Source organism: Bombina bombina, chromosome 11 (genome assembly GCF_027579735.1).
Source record: "Bombina bombina isolate aBomBom1 chromosome 11, aBomBom1.pri, whole genome shotgun sequence".
NCBI classification, from domain to species: Eukaryota; Metazoa; Chordata; class Amphibia; order Anura; family Bombinatoridae; genus Bombina; species Bombina bombina.
In genome coordinates, this window is record NC_069509.1 from 127,359,682 (window position 1) to 127,380,842 (window position 21,161).

The 21,161-nt window shown below is 40.4% G+C and overlaps 1 protein-coding gene across 1 annotated transcript in view; it reads left to right on the forward strand.

The window, feature by feature from the left end:
• Positions 1–1,145: 1,145 nt before the first annotated feature.
• IFT140 (intraflagellar transport 140) overlaps positions 1,146–21,161 on the forward strand; it is a 519,705-nt gene continuing 499,689 nt past the window's right edge. Inside the window, exon 1 of the mRNA XM_053694547.1 lies at positions 1,146–1,292. Coding sequence (XP_053550522.1) covers positions 1,146–1,292 — 147 coding nt within the window. The remainder of the gene's footprint in view (positions 1,293–21,161) is intronic.

Genomic DNA, 21,161 nt, shown 5'->3' on the forward strand with positions numbered 1-21,161 from the left:
ATAATACACATGTGATGCGCAGCGGCATTTAGCGGCCTTCTAATTACCAAAAAGCAACACCAAAGCCATATATGTCTGCTATTTCTGAACAAAGGGGATCCCAGAGAAGAATTTATAAGCATTTGTGCCATAATTGCACAAGCTTTTTGTAAATAATTTCAGTGAGAAACCTAAAATTGTGAAAAATGTAACTTTATTTTTTTTATTTGATCACATTTGGCGGTAAAATGGTGGCATTAAATATACCAAAATGGGCCTAGATCAATACTTGGGGTTGTCTACTACACTACACTAAAGCTAAAATTAACTCTACAAGCTCCCTACATGCTCCGTAATTAACACCTTCACTGCTGGGCATAATACACTTGTGGTGCGCAGTGGCATTTAGCAGCCTTCTACTTACCAAAAAGCAACGCCAAAGCCATATATGTCTGCTATTTCTGAACAAAGGGGATCCCAGAGAAGCATTTACAACCATTTATGCCATAATTGCACAAGTTGTTTGTAAATAATTTCTGTGAGAAACATAAAGTTTGTGAAAAAATTAGTGAAAAAGTTAACGATTTTTTTTATTTGATCGCATTTGGCGGTGAAATGGTGGCATGAAATATACCAAAATGGGCCTAGATCAATACTTTGAGATGTCTTCTAAAAAAAAAAATATATAGATGTCAAAGAATATTTAGGGATTCCTGAAAGATATCAGTGTTCCAAAGTAACTAGCGCTAATTTTGAAAAAAAGTGGTTTGGAAATGGCAAAGTGCTACTTGTATTTATTGCCTTATAACTTGCAAAAAAGCAAAGAACATGTTAACAGTGGGTATTTCTAAACTCATGACAAAATTATTTACTTTTTTTACAATTATATTTAGGGTCGATACTTGGAGTTGTGTGGATAATTTTTAAATCTTAAAAAAATGCTTTTGATAGCATAGCAATTATATTTTTATTATCTTTCCTATTTTATAAACTGGGTTGATGTTGTCATATTACCTTTTGATTATGTTTAATAATAATAAGGACTGTATCAGAAAATGTCACAAATGTTTGTCTAATTTCTTTTTATTTTACATATAAGACTGTCATGGTAATTTGTTGTTTTTTTTTTTGGTGTATTTAGGGCTTGGCCGCTACAAGAAAGTGCAATGGCTGTGTATTTTGACAATCGTATTGAACTTCTTGATTCGTCTGCATCTCCGTCCTTGATTTCCTGGCATAGTCACTACCCGCTGCTGGCTTTAACCTGTTTAAGTCCGATTGGAGGGGGTAGTGTGGATATCTATAATGAACTGGTAAGATGGCAGATAATATATAAATAAAGCATGAACAACTAATTTGACATGTTTTATAAATACATGATTGGAGATATAAAGAGTAAGAATGAACTTGTAGAAAGGATGTTATACTTTAGGGACAAAACAGTATTATTTTCATGCAGATACAGTAAGTATAGTAATTTTTGTTTTGTCCAAATGTAAGATAGAAGTTAAAGTGTCTGTGTGTGATTAGTATGAAGTGTGACATATAAAATAAGTAAGTGTGTTTGTGGTCTCTGTTCCCAAATGAAAATTATGTAGAGAATAAAGTCTTGCCTCCCATTATAACAATCATTTTTCTTTTCCAAGTAAAGAATATGGCCAAGTTCGGATATCCATTGATTGAAAGTAGGGATTTATTGTGTTTTCCAGTGTCTGGGAATTAGTCTTTTAGCTCAGTTAATCATACAATATAATCTTTTTTTTTTCCGGTATATGCAGTTTATTTTTGGGTATTGGTTGAGAATAGTTATATTGGGGTTCAGAGTAATGGTAGTGCCAAGGGTGAGGTTAATACAAGTTTCTTTTACAAGATATGACGATTCCACGGATTTCATCCTTACTTATGGGATATTGCCTCCTGGTCAGCAGGAGGAGGCAAAGAGCTCCACAGCAGAGCTGCATAAATAGCTTCTCCCTTCCCCCCCAACCCAGTCATTCTCTCTGCCTGTGTTAGTGATAGGAAGAGGTAAAGTGAGGTGTTAGTTTAGATTCTTCAATCAAGAGTTTTTTTATTTTCAAACGGTACCGATGTGTGCTGTTTTTATTACAGAGCAGCTTCTGAATAGTCTTATAGGCTATGGGAACTGGGGGATTTCTGTATCCACTGCGCCTCCCATATTTTTGCTGCATTTGGTCTTGTGAGGTTGTAACCAAGACCCTGCTTTTTCACAGGACCTCAGGAGGAAGACTGGACCTCTTGATACTGTGAAGTTGTCATGCTGTACCTTCAGCATAGAGGTAAGTGCAGTTTTTATTCTGGGCCATGCATATCTCAGACTAACTGTATTGACTTCAGATATTGGGGACTAAAGAGGGTATCCTTTTATATCCCCAGACATTAGGGCAGTTTTGCATAATCTAAAAGCACTGGGGTGTGCGTACCTAGCCAGTTTATTTTATGTTTCCACATTCTAAGGAGCAGACCAGATTTGACTTAGAAACGCTAAAAAATTTTTACATGGGAATTCGCTATAACCAGACACTCTAGCACATATGTGGGATCTAGAAGCGCTGGGAAGTGTTTGTGTATACATTTATTACTGGCTGGCTGATGCTGGGGACGGGTGTATATTTTTATTGACAAGGCTCCGGTTCTTGGCGGCATTTTGAGTGTCTGACTGTTACGCCCACGAAGGGCGGGGCTTACTTTTGCGCGCTCTGAACAGCGCAGCTCTCTCTGTTCCGGTGGAGCATCTACTCGGTCCCTAAGTCCGCTTGTGGGGAAATTACAAGCGACTTAGGTGCACAGTGTGGCGATGTTTTAACTTGGTCAGGAGGCAGGTAGGAGCCGCAGCGGAACTGCGGCGGAGTGTCTGTGTATTTTGCAAAAGTAAAACAGTACAACAGATTTTTTCTGTGATTTGACCAAGATTACCTTTTGTTTAAGTTATCATGGATGACCTAGAACAAAATACATGTCCTATGTGTTTGGATGCCATTGTGGAACCCCCTGTTACACTATGTGACACTTGTATAGAGAGAGCCTTACAATGTAAAGAGAAAATATTTTTTAATAAAGATATGTCTAAAGAATGTTCTCAAACCAATGAGATTCAAGGTATGTCGCAATCTTCTCCCCAAGCGTCACAGCCTTTAACGCACGCACAAACGATGCCATGTTCTTCAACGTCATCTGCTTCTTTCACTTTGCAGGATATGGCTGCAGTTATGTCATCCACTCTCACAGAAGTATTGTCTAAGTTGCCAGCGTTGCAAGGCAAACGCAGCAGGGCAGAAACCCATGTGGTCCCTGCGACTTCTGATGCTTTGATGCCTATCTCCGATGTACCTTCCCAGGGATCTGAATTTCTGAGGGGGAACTGTCTGACTCAGGTAGTGCGTTGCCTCAGACAGATTCGGACGTCATGTCCTTCAGATTTAAACTGGAACACCTCTGCGTGTTGCTGCTGGAGGTTTTGATGACTCTGGACAATTGTGACTCTATTGTGGTACCTCCAGAGAAATTGTGTAAGATGGCCAAATACTTAGAAGTTCCTACTTACTCTGATGTCTTTCCGGTTCCTTGGAGAATTTCGGAAATTGTTTCGCAGGAATGGCAAAGACCGGGTATCCTTTTCTCTCCTTCCCCTATGTTTAAGAAGATGTACCCTATAACTGACAACGTTCGGGACTCTTGGCAGACGGTCCCTAAGGTGGAGGGTGCTATTTCTACCCTGGCTAAGCGTACGACTATCCCTATTGAGGACAGTTGTGCTTTCAAAGACCCTATGGATAAAAAAGTTGGAGGGTCTTCTAAAAAAGCTATTTGTTCATCAAGGGTTTCTATTACAACCGACGGCCTGCATTGTACCAGTCACAACTGCGGCTGCCTTTTGGTTTGAAGCCTTAGAAGAGTCTCTTAAGACTGTGACTTCTTTAGAGGAAATAATGGATAGAATTAAGGCCCTTAAGCTGGCTAATTCTTTTGTCACGGATGCCGCCTTTCAGATTGCCAAATTGGCGGCTAAAAATGCAGGTTTTTCCATTTTAGCACGCAGAGCCTTATGGTTGAAATCCTGGTCTGCGGATGTGTCCTCTAAATCCAAATTTTGGCTATTCCTTTCAAGGGAAAGACCCTATTTGGGCCTGACTTGAAAGAAATAATTTCTGACATTACAGGAGGTAAGGGTCACCTCCTCCCTCAAGATAAGACTAAGCAAAGGGGACGACAAAGTAATTTTCGCTCCTTTCGTAAAATATCAAGGGAGTCCCCACTCCCTCTTCAGCTAAACAGGAAGGGAATTATCCTCAAACCAAGCTCACCTGGAGACCTGGACAAGGGCAAACAAACCCAAGAAGCCCGCTGCTGCTCCCAAGACGGCATGAATGGGCGACCCCCGATCCGGGACCGGATCTAGTAGGGGGCAGACTCTCTCTCTTTGTCCAAGCTTGGATAAGAGATGTTCAGGACATCATTCCGTTTGCTCGTTTTCATCTCAGACCTCTACAACTGAGCATGCTCAGACAGTGGAATGGAGATTATGCAAATGTGTCTCCTCAGATAGATCTGGATCAGGAGACAAGAGACTCTCTTCTTTGGTGGTTGTTGCTGGATCATCTGTCCCAAGGGACGTGCTTCCGCAGACCTTCATGGGTGATAGTGACAACGGACGCCAGTCTACTAGGATGGGGTGCAGTCTGGAATTCCCTGAAGGCTCAGGGTGTGTGGACTCGGCCGGAGTCTCTACTTCCAATCAATTTTCTGGAATTGAGAGCAATATTCAATGCGCTTCAGGCTTGGCCTCAGTTGGCTTCGGCCAAATTCATCCGATTTCAGTCGGACAACATCACGACTGTGGCTTACATCAATCATCAGGGAGGAACAAGGAGTTTCTTAGCGATGACAAAGGTATCCAAGATAATTCGGTGGGCGGAGTCTCACTCTTGTTATCTGTCAGCAATCTACATCCCAGGAGTGGACAACTGGGAGGCGGATTTTTTGAGCAGACAGACGTTTCATCCTAGGGAATGGGAACTCCATCCGGAGGTCTTTGCCACCCTGATTCTCAGGTGGGGCTGACCGGAATTGGATCTGATGGCGTCTCGTCAGAATGCCAAGCTCCCAAGATATGGATCCAGGTCCAGGGATCCTCAGGCCGAACTGATAGTTGCTTTGGCAGTGCCTTAGTCGTTCAACCTAGCTTATGTGTTTCCACCGTTTGCTCTCCTTCCCCGGGTGATTGCACGGATCAAACAGGAGAGGGCTTCAGTGATTCTAATCGCTCCTGCGTGGCCTCGCAGGACTTGCTATGCCGATCTGGTGGACATGTCCTCTCTGCCGCCGTGGAAGCTTCCATTGAGGCAGGACCTTCTCATTCAGGGACCCTTCCATTATCCGAATCTAATTTCTCTGCAGCTGACTGCTTGGAGATTGAACACTTGATTTTATCTAAGCGGGGTTCTCTGATGCGGTCATTGATACCTTGATTCAGGCACGCAAAAAATTTACCATAAGATATGGCGTAAATATCTTTATTTGTGTGAATCCAAGGGCTACTCATGGAGTAGGGTTAGGATTCCCAGGATTTTATCTTTTCTCCAAGAAGGATTGGAGAAAGGGTTGTCAGCAAGTTCCTTAAAGGGACAGATTTCTGCTTTGTCTATTTTGCTACACAAGCGTCTGGTAGATGTTCCAGATGTTCAATCTTTTTGACAGGCCCTGACTAGAATGCGGCCTGTGTTTAGACCAATTGCTCCTCCTTGGAGTTTGATTTTAGTTCTTAATGTTCTTCAAGGGGTTCCGTTTGAACCTATGCATTCCATAGATATTAAGTTATTATCTTGGAAAGTTTTATTTTTGGTTGCTATTTCTTCTGCTCGCAGAGTTTCTGAGCTTTTGGCATTACAATGTGATTCTCCTTATCTTATTTTCCATTCTGATAAGGTGGTGTTACGTACCAAACCTGGTTTTCTTCCTAAGGTTGTTTCTAACAAAAATATTAATCAGGAAATTCTTGTTCCTTCCTTGTGTCCTAATCCTTCTTCTAAGAAGGAGCGTATGTTACATAATTTGGACGTAGTCCGTGCCTTGAAGTTCTACTTGCAGGCGACTAAGGATTTTCTGCAATCATCTTCATTATTTGTTGTTTTTCCTTGGAAACGTAGGGGTCAGAAAGCTACGGCTACCTCTCTTTCTTTTTGGCTGAAGAGTATCATCTGTGTTGCATATGAGACTGCTGGACAGCAGCCTCCAGAACGAATTACAGCTCATTCTACTAGGGCTGTGGCTTCCTCATGGGCATTTAAAAATTATGCTTCTGTTGAACAGATTTGCAAGGCTGCAACTTGGTCGTCTCTTCACACTTTTTCCAAATTTTCCAAATTTGATACTTTTGCCTCGTCTGAGGCTGTTTTTGGGAGAAAGGTTCTTCAAGCAGTGGTGCCTTCCGTTTAGGTTCCTGTCTTGTCCCTCCCTTTCATCCTTGTCCTATAGCTTTGGTATTGTATCCCATAAATAAGGATGAAATCCGTGGACTCGTCATATCTTGTAAAAGAAAAGGAAATTTATGCTTACCTGATAAATTTATTTATTTTACGATATGACGAGTCCACGGCCCACCCTGTTGTTTTTTCTAAAGACAGGTTTTTATTTTTGTTAAACTTCAGTCACCTCTGCTCATTGGCTTTTCCTTTCTCTTCCTAACTTCGGTCGAATGACTGGGTTGGGGGGGAAGGGAGGAGCTATTTATGCAGCTCTGCTGTGGAGCTCTTTGCCTCCTCCTGCGGACCAGGAGGCGATATCCCATAAGTAAGGATGAAATCCGTGGACTCGTCATATCGTAAAAGAAATACATTTATCAGGTAAGCATAATTTCCTTTTCTATTTGCTCCCAGTAGGATTTAAGTTTCTGGCTTGACCACCAAATATGGGAGGTAGTACCTACATCTCTCTCCACATCGTCTACAGCAACTGGAAAAGACATTTTGGAAAATTCTTCTTATTCTATGGGAGTAAGGTACCAGCAAGATAGAATTTTTTAATTAGGTTCAAACAAAATTGGGGAGATGGAGGATGTGAAAGTTATTTTGATTTTCCATTGTGTATCTGTTAGTTGACTTTGGAGTTCTTTTTCCCATTTAGCTATATATAATGGTGTTGCTTTAGGGAAGGACCCCCTGAGTAAGTCTGTAAATCATTGAGACATGTGGCTTTTTAATAGTATGGCTAATGCTTAGGTTTGCAAATGGTGTAAGGGGTCTTAAGATTTCTGATTTATGAGGACTTGTAGTGATAGCATGCCTTACTTGAAAGTACGAATACTATTTATGCAAAGGTGGTCCTATATCATTATTTAACTATAGTCGGTCTTTAAGTTGGCCTTTTCTGGTCCACAGGTATATGGGGAGGTTTGAGTTTATCTCTCTCTGGGTTTTGTTTTTGAAGAAGGTTGTTTTGGAGAAAAATCTGGTTGCTCAGTAGCGGGGAAATGGGATTGGAGATTTCTTTAGAACTGGTAAGAACCCTATCCCAAGCTTCCAAGGTACAGTTGATATTTCTATTGCTAGCGATTGTATCTGGTCTTGCCATCTTAGGTAGCCAGCATAGATATTAAACTTTAGCTAAATGTGATTCAATTCGGAACCATACCTTGCAGGGGTTTGCATGGTTCCAGTTCTCTACCCGGGCCAAGTGTGTTGCTCTATAATAGTTTGCGAGGTTCGGGACATTAAGTCCACCATCTTCCTTTTCCGGGTATAAAGTCTGTCTTGCAATTCTTGTTTTTTTATGGGACCACATGAAAGATTCAATTATTTTCTGTTGTGTCGCAAGGTAGGAATTGGGGATGGTTAAAGGAAATGTTTGGAAGATGTTAAGATATATAGGGACTATAATCATTTTAACTGTATTTATTTGTCCCAGCCAGGATAAATGGCCTTATTTATGCAATTTTTCTAGTAATTTGAATGATTCGTGTTGAAGTGGCTTGTAGTTAGAATCAAAAAGGTCTCGTGGGTCGGCCGTTATGGTTAGTCCAAGGTATTTAAATTTATTAGTGATTGTGAAAGCTATATTGTGTGTAAGGTAGTCTAGATCGGCTGATGATAAGTTAATGGGTATGATTGCTGATTTCTCTTGATTAATGGAGAAGTTAGAGACTTTTTTTGTAGTCTTTGAAAGTTTGTATTAAAGGGACACCAACATTGTTATTGTTTAAAAAGATAGATAATGCCTTTTACTACCCATTCCCCAGCTTTGCACAAACAGCATTTATAACATTTAAACCTCTAAATTTCTGCCTATTTCTAAGCTACTACAGACATCCTCTTATCACATGCTTTTTTATTAGCTTTTCACAACAGGAGACTGCTAGTTCATGTGAGTCATATAGATAACATTGTGCTCACTCCTGGATTTGTGCACAACACAGCACTAATTAGCTAAAATGCAAGTCAATTGATAATAAATAAAAAGTCACGTGGCAAGGGGCTATCAGAAGAGGCTTAGGGGCATATCTATCAAGCTCCGTACGGAACTTGAAGCCCCGTGTTTCTGGCTAACCTGAAGGCTCGCCAGAAACATCAGTTATGAAGCAGCGGTTTAAAAACCGCTGCTCCATAACCTGAGCAGGCGGACAGACATTGCCGCAATTCAACACCCCCTGCTGGCGGCCGTTTAGCCGCAAATCTGCAGGGGGCGGCATTGCACCAGCAGCTTACAAGAGCTGCTGGTGCAATGCTGAATAATAACCATGTTGGCTGTGCAAAACTGGGGAATGGGTAATAAAGAGATTATCTATATTTTTAAACAATAACATTTTTGGAGTTGACTTTTAATAAGGGCAATGAGGTAGTAGGGGATTGTAAGCGTAAATATAATGTCATCTGCAAATAGAAGACATTTTTGGGAGATGTCACCAAACTTAACTCCTTTATTGTTCGGATGCTTTCTAATTTGAATAGCTAAGAATTCTACCATAAGTGCGAAACGTGTACCGTTATTAATAGGGATGTAATTTGTGAGTGTATTATTGGTTTTAATTCTGGCTAAAGGGTTTGCATATAAGGCTTGGATTTGCACAATAAATTTAGTGGATATACTAACTTTGACAGGGCAGACCACATGAAGTCCCAGTCCACTCTGTTGAATGTCTTTTCCACGTCTGTGCAGAAGAGTATTAGTGGGGATTTGTGATCTAAAGCTTCCTGTAGAGTTTGTAAGACCCTTATGGTGTTATCTTTGGCCTCTCTTTCTGTAATGAACTCTACCTGTTCCTGATGGATTAGATTAGGAAGAATTTTGTTTAGTCTGGTCGCAAGTATTTTGGCATATATTTTCACGTCAATATTTAACAATGAAATTATTCTGTAATTACTTACTTTATCTGGAGATTAGCCTGGTTTTGGTATGGCTGTAATTGAGGCCTCTAAGAGAGGTTGGGAGAAGGTGTTACCTTGTCGATAGATTGAATTAGGGTGAGAAGAGTTGGTAACATTTTGTGGTAAGACTCTCAGGACTCGGTGACTTTCCAGATGGCAACAATTGGATAGTGTCACATATTTCTTGTAGTGTAAATGGGGAATCAATAGTTTGTATGTCATCTTCTGCAAGTGTAGGTACTGTGAGATTGAATAGATTTCTATACGGGCACTTTTTGCCACTGGGATCTGTAGATTTAAGGTTATAAAGGGATGTGTAGTAGGAGGCAAAATTGTGTACAATATCCTTGTTTTTATTACATGGTGTGCCAGTTGGACTTACTATAGTTCTAATGAAGGTGCTAAGCTTCTGTTTTTTGAGGGATCTGACTAGCATGCGGCCCGATTTATTACTGTCCACGAATAATTTTGTCTTAGTAGTGAGAGCTGGCATTTGTGCATTTTGGATGAGGAACCTGTTTAAGTTTTCTCTGGTGGTTCTTAATTCTGTAAGCGCTTATTCTGAATTTGGGTTTTGTTTGTATAAGAGTTCTAAAGCTTTTAGGGTGTTTGATAAGGATTTAAACAGTTATTATTAGTTTCCTAAGTCTGTGTGATGAATAAGTTCTCTGCCGATATAGCTTTTGAATGCTTCCCGATTGTTCATGAGTGAGGTGTCTCTAGGGTCATTAGATTGGAAATATTTGTTGGTTCTATTAATAAGTATTTCTATTATGTCTGGGTCCGTGAATATGTTATCATTGAGTCTCCATTTAGTATTAGTATTAGGCTTAGTAGACCATTTGTCAGGTTAGTTAGCATTTGTTGGTCACAAAATATATAGTCTAATCTAGAGTAACTGTGTTGGGAATGTGAGAAGAAGTTGAAGAGTTTGTTAGTCTCCAAGTGTCAAATAATGCTAAAGTTTGTATTATAGATCGGTTAGCGTTAAGTTGATTAGCTTGGATAAAGGATTTCCCCGTGGAGGTGTCCGGGGAGGGGGGCACATTGGAAAGTTAAAATTACTTCCCAAGATTAGTGAACCATTAGATTTGTCTAAAATAGCGTTATCAGAGTATATATATATTGCTATTGTGATAAGGTTTCCACAGAATAGGCCTACTATTATCAGTATTTAAATAGGGTTCCTCTTCTTATTGAGACTCAGAAACCATTTTTTTTTGTTTGGTTCTGAACTTACAAAGTGTTGGTCATGGTATCTAGTTTATAATACTGGTTTGTTTTTCTTTTTGAATTGTGATTCCTGAATCAGTATTATATCTAACCCTTTTTTATGGAAGTCATGATAGGCTATGGATCTCTTCTCGGCAGATAGAAAGCCCTTCACATTTTAGGTTGCTATAGCTAAGAAGCCTTTTTGGTTGTGGGAGGTCATGATATATTAGTAGGGAGTCAAAGAGGTGGAATAAAGTAGCGTCTATTCAATAGCATTAGTAGATGTTGTTATGATGAGGTTCAAAATGCTACGTGTTTCTAAGCGCTAACCACGCTTTTTCCTCAGGTAAATGATTTGCCTGAGGAAAAAGCGTGGTTAGCGATTAGAAATGCGTAGCATTTTGTACTGACCACAGGTTTATACTATATATCTGTGAATTGTTTTTACAACTTTTTTTATTAAATACATGTGATCTTTCTTTTATACACTGGAGTCTCCTTCCCTTTTTATTCATCGTTTTGGAGTTTATCTACCGCTGTAGCAGAATATTACCTGGGCTTATATGTGCACTAGGTCACCGTAATATACCTAGTATGCTCCATTTGCACTACTGTGTGCAACTTAATCTGTGAGTATCCATTCTTCGTGAACAGTTGGTTTGAATTTTACATCTAATTGATCTGCACTAGGGGTCAGGCTTGGTTAGGAGTCTGAAAATCAGCACAATGTTATTTAAAAATAAGAAAAACTATACGTTTAAAAAAAACATTATACAAAACATTTATGCAAAGAAAAATCTAGTGTATTATGTTCCTTTAAGAGAATCAGGAATGTTATAAAAGTCAGTTTCACACAAACATAGGACATATAACTACAGTATATAACTACAGTATATAACTTATAAGCTCATAAGGAGTAACATAGAGGTGCAACTGAGGTCAATAAGAAGAGTAACTGAGGGGAAAAAAACTTTTTAAACAGTTGCTAAACATTAAACAATCATAAAAAGTTGATACTATAAATAGAAGAGGCACATTTGCCTAAAGTCTATCTGGATAACAGTTTACTTAAAAGGGCCGAGCATCAAGTTGGTTCTCTGAGTCTCTCAGGTATAGTGTATTGCCTTTTCCTTTTGTGTTTTGGAATTACTTTGGACCATGAACTCCTCTGTGGTTTGGGAGGGTCTGATGAGCTTTTCTTCTTTCACACATATTAACACATAAATATATATGTATATAGTCATATACATATATATTTAATATTGCTGCGCTACTTACCCCCTTCGCATCAGCATCAGAACGAGGCTCCAATAGGAGCCTATAGAAGCGCACTCTCATGCGCGCAATGTGAACGTGAGGTTGCGTCCACATTGCTGACAACTTGTAATACCAGCACACATTAGCGTGAGCTGGCATTACAAAGTGGAGCGCAAATAACGCTTTTATTAAAGCGATATTTAGCACTCCACCTTTAATCTGGCCCTTGCACTGAAAAAAAGCTGTGTGGACTTGCAAGATATGCAGCTAGAAACAGACCAAATAGGTTTTCAGTAAATCCTACGAGAAGTTTGAAAAGCAATAGGATAATACTATCAAAATGTTTTGTATTCAAGGTGTAACAATTATTATTGCCCCAACATAAATTTGAAAAAGCGTGTGATTAGTGGGTAATTGTATGTTTTTAAAATGAATTTGATTGGCTTAAAATTTAAAAACCCACAAAAGTCAAGACACTTGGGAACTCTTATGGATTAAAATGGAGGCCTCTATTAAAGAGAAATTAGACATTAAAACTAAATGTTTTATACTTCATGCAATGCAGACAATGATATAGGGGGATATTTATCAAAGCCTCAACTATGCTGCATTCGCCGGCACCAATATGCTCGCCTAACATCGCGGCTGCGGACCTGAATACGATCTCCATATTTATTAAACAAAGCCGGCAAAAAGCCACGCACCAAGTACGGGTTGTTAACTAACAGTCATCGATCTCGCGTCTATTTGGCTTTTTCCCAACTTTATTTATACCTTGTCACTAAACGTCGCCACTATAATAAAATTTTTAACCCCTATCCTGCCGCTCCCGGACCCCACCGCAACTTTAATAAAGTTATTAACCCCTATCCCGCCGCTCCCGGACCTCGCCCCCACCTAAATAAATGTATTAACTCCTATTTCTCTTGTAAGTTGTATCCAGTCCACGGATCATCCATTACTTGTGGGATATTCTCCTTCCCAACAGGAAGTTGCAAGAGGACACCCACAGCAGAGCTGTCTATATAGCTCCTCCCCTAACTGCCATACCCAGTCATTTTCTTGCAACTCTCAACAAGCATGGAGGTAGTAAGAGAGAAGTGGTGAAATGTAGCTGTTATTTTGCTTCAATCAAGAGTTTATTATTTTTAAATGGTACCGGAGTTGTACTGTTTTGTTCCAGGCAGAAAAATTAAAGAATCTGCCTGTGATTTCTATGATCTTAGCAGGTTGTAACTAAGATCCATTGCTGTTCTCACACATGACTGAAGAGAGAGATAACTTCAGCGAGGGAATGGCGTGCAGGTTATCCTGCTATGAGGTATGTGCAGTTAAGTTTTTTCTAGAAGATGTGAAGGCTAGAAAATGCTGCTGATACCAAATTTATTTAAGGTAAGCCTGAATACAGTGATTTAATAACGACTGGTATCATGCTTACTTTCTGAGTACTTTCTGAGGTAATACTCTTTTATATTTACAGTATAAAACGTTTTCTGGCATGTTTAAACGTTTTTATATATATTTTGGTGATAAAACTTTATTGGGGCCTAGTTTTTTCCACATGGCTGGCTTAAATTTGCCTAGAAACAGTTTCCTGAGGCTTTCCACTGTGTTACTATGAGTGGGAGGGGCCTAATTTAGCACTTTTTTGCGCAGTAAATTTTACAGACTGAGACATCCAGCTTCCTCCGGGAGCCCCCTGAATGCTATAGGACATCTCTAAAGGGCTCTTAGGCTTTCCAAAATCGTTTGTTGGGGAAGGTAGGCCCACAGCAAGGCTGTGGCAGTTTGGTGTGACTGTTAAAAAACGTCTATATCGTTTTTTTTATCTGTTTTTTGAACTAAGGGGTTAATCATCCATTTGCAAGTGGGTACAATGCTCTGTTACCTTATTATACACACTGTAAAAATTTCGTTTGATTTACTGCCTTTTTTCACTGTTTTTCAAATTCTGACAAAATTTGTTTCTCTTAAAGGCACAGTACGGTTTCTTATGTTTGCTTGTTAACTTGATTTAAAGTGTTTTCCAAGCTTGCTAGTCTCATTGCTAGTCTGTACAAACATGTCTGACATAGAGGAAACTCCTTGTTCATTATGTTTAAAAGCCATTGTGGAACCCCCTCTTAGAATGTGTACCAAATGTACTGATTTCACTTTAAGCAATAAAGATCATATTCTGTCTTTAAAAAATTTATCACCAGAGGAATCTGACGAGGGGGAAGTTATGCCGACTAACTCTCCCCACATGTCAGATCCTTTGACTCCCGCTCAAGGGACTCACGCTCAAATGGCGCCAAGTACATCTAGGGCGCCCATAGCGTTTACTTTACAAGACATGGCGGCAGTCATGGATAATACACTGTCAGCGGTATTAGCCAGACTACCTGAATTTAGAGGAAAGCGAGATAGCTCTGGAGTTAGACGAAATACAGAGCATACTGACGCTTTAAGAGCTATGTCCGATACTGCCTCACAATATGCAGAAGCAGAAGAAGGAGAGCTTCTTTCTGTGGGTAATATTTCTGACTCAGGGAAGATGATGCAACCTGATTCTGATATTTCTACATTTAAATTTAAGCTTGAACACCTCCGCGTGTTACTCAGGGAGGTTTTAGCTGCTCTGAATGACTGTGATAAAATTGCAGTGCCAGAGAAATTGTGTAGACTGGATAAATACTATGCAGTGCCGGTGTGTACTGATGTTTTTCCAATACCTAAAAGGTTTACAGAAATTATTGCTAAGGAATGGGATAGACCCGGTGTGCCGTTCACTTCCCCTCCTATTTTTAGAAAAATGTTTCCAATAGACGCCACCACACGGGACTTATGGCAGACAGTTCCTAAGGTGGAGGGAGCAGTTTCTACTATAGCAAAGCGTACTACTATCTCTGTCGAGGACAGTTGTGCTTTCTTAGATCCAATGGATAAAAAGTTAGAGGGTTACCTTAAGAAAATGTTTATTCAACAAGGTTTTATCCTACAGCCCCTTGCATGCATTGCTCCTGTCACTGCTGCTGCGGCGTTCTGGTTTGAGTCTCTGGAAGCGGCTTTACAGGTAGCGACTCCATTGGATGACATACTTGACAAGCTTAGAGCACTTAAGCTAGCCAATTCTTTTGTTTCTGATGCCATTGTTCATTTGACTAAACTAACGGCTAATAATTCTGGTTTTGCTATCCAGGCACGCAGAGCGCTATGGCTTAAATCGTGGTCAGCTGACGTTACTTCAAAGTCTAAGCTGCTTAACATTCCCTTCAAGGGGCAGACCCTTTTCGGGCCTGGTTTGAAGGAGATTATTGCTGATATCACTGGAGGAAAAGGTCATGCCCTTCCTCAGGATAGGTCCAAATCAGGGGCCAAACAGTCTAATTTTCGTGCCTTTCGAAACTTCAAGGCAAGTGCAGCATCAACTTCCTCTAATGCTAAACAAGAGGGAACTTTTGCTCAGTCCAAGACGGTCTGGAGACCTAACCAGACCTGGAACAAGGGTAAGCAGGCCAAAAAGCCTCTAAGACAGCATGAAGGAACGGCCCCCTATCCGGTAACGGATCTAGTAGGGGGCAGACTTTCGCTCTTCGCCCAGGCGTGGGCAAGAGATGTCCAGGATCCCTGGGCGTTGGAAATTATATCCCAGGGATATCTTCTCGACTTCAAGGCTTCCCCCCCAAAAGGGAGATTTCACCTTTCACAATTATCTGCAAGCCAGATAAAGAGAGAGGTATTCTTACACTGTGTACAAGACCTCCTAGTTATGGGAGTGATCCATCCAGTACCAAAGGAGGAACAGGAACAGGGATTTTACTCAAATCTGTTTGTGGTTCCCAAAAAAGAGGGAACCTTCAGACCAATTTTGAATCTAAAAATCTTAAGAATGCCACGGGGCATAGCAGTGGCCCCTTATTTAGATGACATCCTGATTCAGGCGTCAAACATCCAAATTGCCAAGTCTCATGCGGACATAGTGTTGGCATTTCTGAGGTCGCATGGGTGCAAGGTGAACGAGGAAAAGAGTTCTCTATCCCCCCTCACAAGAGTTTCCTTCCTAGGGACTCTGATAGATTCTGTAGAAATGAAAATTTACCTGACAGAGTCCAGGTTATCAAAACTTCTAAATTTCTGCTGTGTTCTTTACTCCATTCCTCTCCCTTTGGTGGCTCAGTGCATGGAAGTATTCGGCTTAATGGTAGCGGCAATGGACATAGTGCCGTTTGCACGCCTACATCTCAGACCGCTGCAACTCTGCATGCTCAGTCAGTGGAATGGGGATTACACATATTTGTCCCCTCTACTAAATCTGGATCAAGAGACCAGGGATTCTCTTCTCTGGTGGCTATCTCGGGTCCATCTGTCCAAAGGTATGACCTTTCGCAGGCCAGATTGGACAATTGTTACGACAGATGCCAGCCTTCTAGGTTGGGGTGCAGTCTGGAACTCCCTGAAGGCTCAGGGATCGTGGACTCAGGAGTCACTCCTTCCAATAAACATTCTGGAACTAAGAGCGATATTCAATGCTCTTCAGGTTTGGCCTCAGCTAACGACAATGAGGTTCATCAGATTTCAGTCGGACAACATCACGACTGTGGCTTACATCAACCATCAAGGGGGAACAAGGAGTTCCCTAGCGATGTTAGAAGTCTCAAAGGTGATTCGCTGGGCAGATTTTCACTCTTGCCACCTATCAGCTATCCATATCCCAGGTGTAAAGAACTGGGAGGCGGATTTTCTAAGTCGACAGACTTTTCATCCGGGGGAGTGGGAACTCCATCCGGAGGTGTTTGCACAATTGGTTCATTGTTGGGGCGAACCAGAACTGGATCTCATGGCGTCTCACCAGAATGCCAAGCTTCCTTGTTACGGATCCAGGTCCAGGGACCCTAAGGCAATGCTGATAGATGCTCTAGCAGCGCCTTGGTCCTTCAACCTGGCTTATGTGTTTCCACCGTTTCCTCTGCTCCCTCGCCTGATTGCCAAAATCAAGCAGGAGAGAGCATCGGTGATCTTGATTGCGCCTGCGTGGCCACGCAGGACTTGGTATGCAGATCTGGTGGACATGTCATCCTTTCCACCATGGACTCTGCAACTGAGACAGGACCTTCTACTTCAAGGTCCTTTCAACCATCCAAATCTAATTTCTCTGAGGCTGACTGCCTGGAGATTGAACGCTTGATTTTATCAAAGCGTGGTTTCTCTGATTCAGTCATTGATACCTTGATCCAGGCACGAAAGCCTGTCACCAGGAAAATCTATCATAAGATATGGCATAAATATCTTTATTGGTGTGAATCTAAGGACTACTCATGGAGTAAGGTCAGGATTCCCAGGATATTATCTTTTCTCCAAGAAGGATTGGAGAAAGGATTGTCAGCTAGTTCCTTAAAGGGACAGATTTCTGCGCTATCTATTCTTTTGCACAAGCGTCTGGCGGATGTCCCAGACGTTCAGGCATTTTGTCAGGCTTTAGTTAGAATCAAGCCTGTGTTTAAACCTGTTGCTCCACCTTGGAGCTTAAATTTGGTTCTTAAAGTTCTTCAGGGGGTTCCGTTTAAACCTCTTCATTCCATAGATATCAAACTTTTATCTTGGAAAGTTCTTTTTTTGGTAGCTATTTCCTCGGCTCTTAGAGTTTCCGAGTTATCTGCCTTACAATGTGATTCCCCTTATCTGATTTTCCATGCAGATAAGGTAGTTTTGCGTACCAAACCTGGGTTTTTACCTAAGGTAGTATCTAATAAGAATATCAATCAGGAGATTGTGGTTCCGTCTTTGTGTCCTAATCCTTCTTCAAAGAAGGAACGTCTATTACACAATCTGGACGTGGTTCGTGCTTTAAAGTTTTACTTACAAGCTACTAAAGATTTTCGTCAAACATCTGCTTTGTTTGTTGTCTACTCTGGACAGAGGAGAGGTCGAAAGGCTTCGGCAACCTCTCTTTCTTTTTGGCTAAGAAGCATAATCCGCTTAGCCTATGAGACTGCTGGCCAGCAGCCTCCAGAAAGGATTACAGCTCATTCTACTAGAGCTGTGGCTTCCACATGGGCCTTTAAAAATGAGGCTTCTGTTGAACAGATTTGCAAGGCGGCGACTAGGTCTTCGCTTCATACTTTTTCAAAATTCTACAAATTTGATACTTTTGCTTCTTCGGAGGCTATTTTTGGGAGAAAGGCAGTGGTTCCTTCTGTTTAAGTACCTGCCTTGTCCCTCCCTTCATCCGTGTACTTTAGCTTTGGTATTGGTATCCCACAAGTAATGGATGATCCGTGGACTGGATACACCTTACAAGAGAAAACATAATTTATGCTTACCTGATAAATTTATTTCTCTTGTGGTGTATCCAGTCCATGGCCCGCCCTGTCATTTTAAGGCAGGTATTTTTTAATTTTAAACTACAATCACCACTGCACCCTATGGTTTCTCCTTTCTCTGCTTGTTTTCGGTCGAATGACTGGATATGACAGTTAGGGGAGGAGCTATATAGACAGCTCTGCTGTGGGTGTCCTCTTGCAACTTCCTGTTGGGAAGGAGAATATCCCACAAGTAATGGATGATCCGTGGACTGGATACACCACAAGAGAAATAAATTTATCAGGTAAGCATAAATTATGTTTCTGCCGCTCCCGGACCCCCCGCCACCTAAATAAATGTTTTAACCCCTATTCCGCCGCTCCCGGACCTTGCCCCCACCTAAATAAATGTATTAACCCCTATTCTGCCGCTCCTGGACCCCGCCGCCACCTAAATAAATGTATTAACTCCTATTCCGCCGCTCCCGGACCCCGCTGCCACCTAAATAAATGTATTAACCCCTATTCTGCCACTCCCGGACCCCGCTCCCACCTAAATAAATGTATTAACCCCTATCCCACTGCTTCCGGACCCTGCCGCCACCTAAATAAACGTATTAACCCTTAAACCGCCAGCCCCCACATCACCATAAACTAAATTAAGCTATTAACCCCTAAACCTAACAACCCGCTAACTTTACATTAAAATTACAACATCCATATCTTATAATAAATTAAAACTTACCTTTAGAATTAAAATAAACTATATTAAACTATTAATTAACCTACCCTAACTATTATACTACAATTATATTAAACTAGCAATTAAATTAACTATATTACATATTAAAAAAAACCTAACCCTACTCAAATTATTTAAATATACTATTTAACCTTATTAAAAATTACTAAATTACAAAAACAAACAAACACTAAGTTACAAAAACAAACAAACCACAGAATAATAGTTAGGGTAGGTTAATAATTAGTTTAATATAGTTTATTTTAATTCTAAAGGTAAGTTTTAATTTATAACATAGGGATGTTGTAATTTTAATGTAAAGTTAGCGGGTTGTTAGGTTTAGGGGTTAATAGCTTAATTTAGTTTATGGCGATGTGGGGGCTGGCGGTTTAGGGGTTAATAGGTTTAGTTAATGGTAGTGATGTGGGAGGCCAGAGGTTTAGGGGTTAATACGTTTATTTAGGTGGTGGAGGGGTCCGGGAGCGGCGGAATAGGGGTTAATACATTTATTTAGGTAGCGGCGGAATAGGGGTTAATAATTTTATTTAGATTGCATCGATGTCGGGGCGGCAGATTAGGGCTGTTTAGACTCAGGGTTTATGTTAGGGTGTTAGGTGTAAACGTAACTTGTTTTCTACCATATAAATCAATGGGATATCTGGCTGCATCAAACATAAGCTTTCGCTGCTTTCAGACGCCCATTGATTCCTATGGCATCCGCGGCCTCCAGGGTGGCGGATTGAAAACCAGGTACGCTGGGCTGGGAATAGCCGCGAGCGTACCTGTTAACTATTTGATAACTTGGAAAAAGTGTCAAATAGGGCCGAATGTGTATTCGGAACATCTGTAATGACGTAAGCATCGATCTGTGTCGGATTGAGACCGGCGGATGGTATATTACGTCACAGATTTCAAATTTTGCCGGTCTGTAGGCTTTGATAACTAGGTTAAATCAACGCTGCCGAATTTCAGTGTATTTGCGGTTGACTGCTTGATAAATATCCCCCATAGAATCCTTTGGATGAAATAATTCATTTCTAAAGTTTTTGTGGCATACGGAAAGCAGAAAATTATCAGACTATAAATAGTAAAGAGATTGCTGAAAAATGTTTTGTTGCTGCAGAAGCTGCTTTCGCAGTATCTAATAAAATGCTGAAAGCAGGATGAATTAAAGTAACATGAAACCAAAACAAGTTCTTTCATGTTTCAGATATATCTCAACATTTTAAACAACTTTCCAATTTACTTCTATTATCTAATTTGATTTGTTGAAAAGCATACCTGTGTATCAGGAACAAAAATACACTACTTCTTTTGTTAAATGTATTTCATTCTCTTGGTATCTTTTGTTGAAAAGCATACTTAGGTAGGCTGTGGAGCGTACATGTGTAGTAAGCACTATACGGCAGTTTTGTTTGTAACAATATTTGTAAACAATGTTATACATTGTTGCACGCTGTAGGGCATCTGTGTTTTCAACAATGCATAACATTGTTTACAAAACATTGTTGCAAACACTGCTGCCATATAATGCTCAAGACACATACGCACTATTAAACATACATAGGTTCTTCACAGAGTATGCCAAGAAAATCAAGTAAATTTGATAAGTCATAAGATGGAAATTTGTTTAAAATTGCATGCTCTATCTGAATCATTGAAGTTTAATTTTGACTTTCATGTACCTTTATAGGAGGGGGAATAGACCGTATAGACAGATAAAGAGATTACTGTAGAAAGATATCAGCGTTTTAGACTAGTTTATGAAAGTTGTGATTAGTAAATTGAACTATTTAATTCATCTGCTATTCTTGTTTTAAGTAAAGAGGGCACCTTTATTTATTAAAAGGACATTCTAATCCATAATTTTTCTTGTTTAAAAAGATAGGTAATCCCGTTCTTACCCATTCTCCAGTTTTGTAGCCAACACTATTATATTAATAGACTTTTCACCCATCACCTCTTTGATTACCTTGTATCTAAGCCTCTGCCCCCTTATTTCAGTTCTTTTGACAGACTTGCATTTTAGCCAATCAGTGCTGACACATAAATAACTCCACGGTAGTGGCCACAATGTTATCTATATGGCACACAAGAACTAGCGCTGTGTAGCTGAGAAAACTCAAAATGCACTGAGATAAGAGGCGGCCTTCAAGGGCGTAGAAATTAGCATATGAGCCTACCTAGGTTTAGTCCTTAGACAACAGGGCTAGCCCCGGTCATAGAGTTAGTATAATTAGTTAGTATAGTTAGTAGAAGCTAGCAAAACCCATAAACAAGCTTTAGAGGGACAGAAAGAAGCGAGCATCA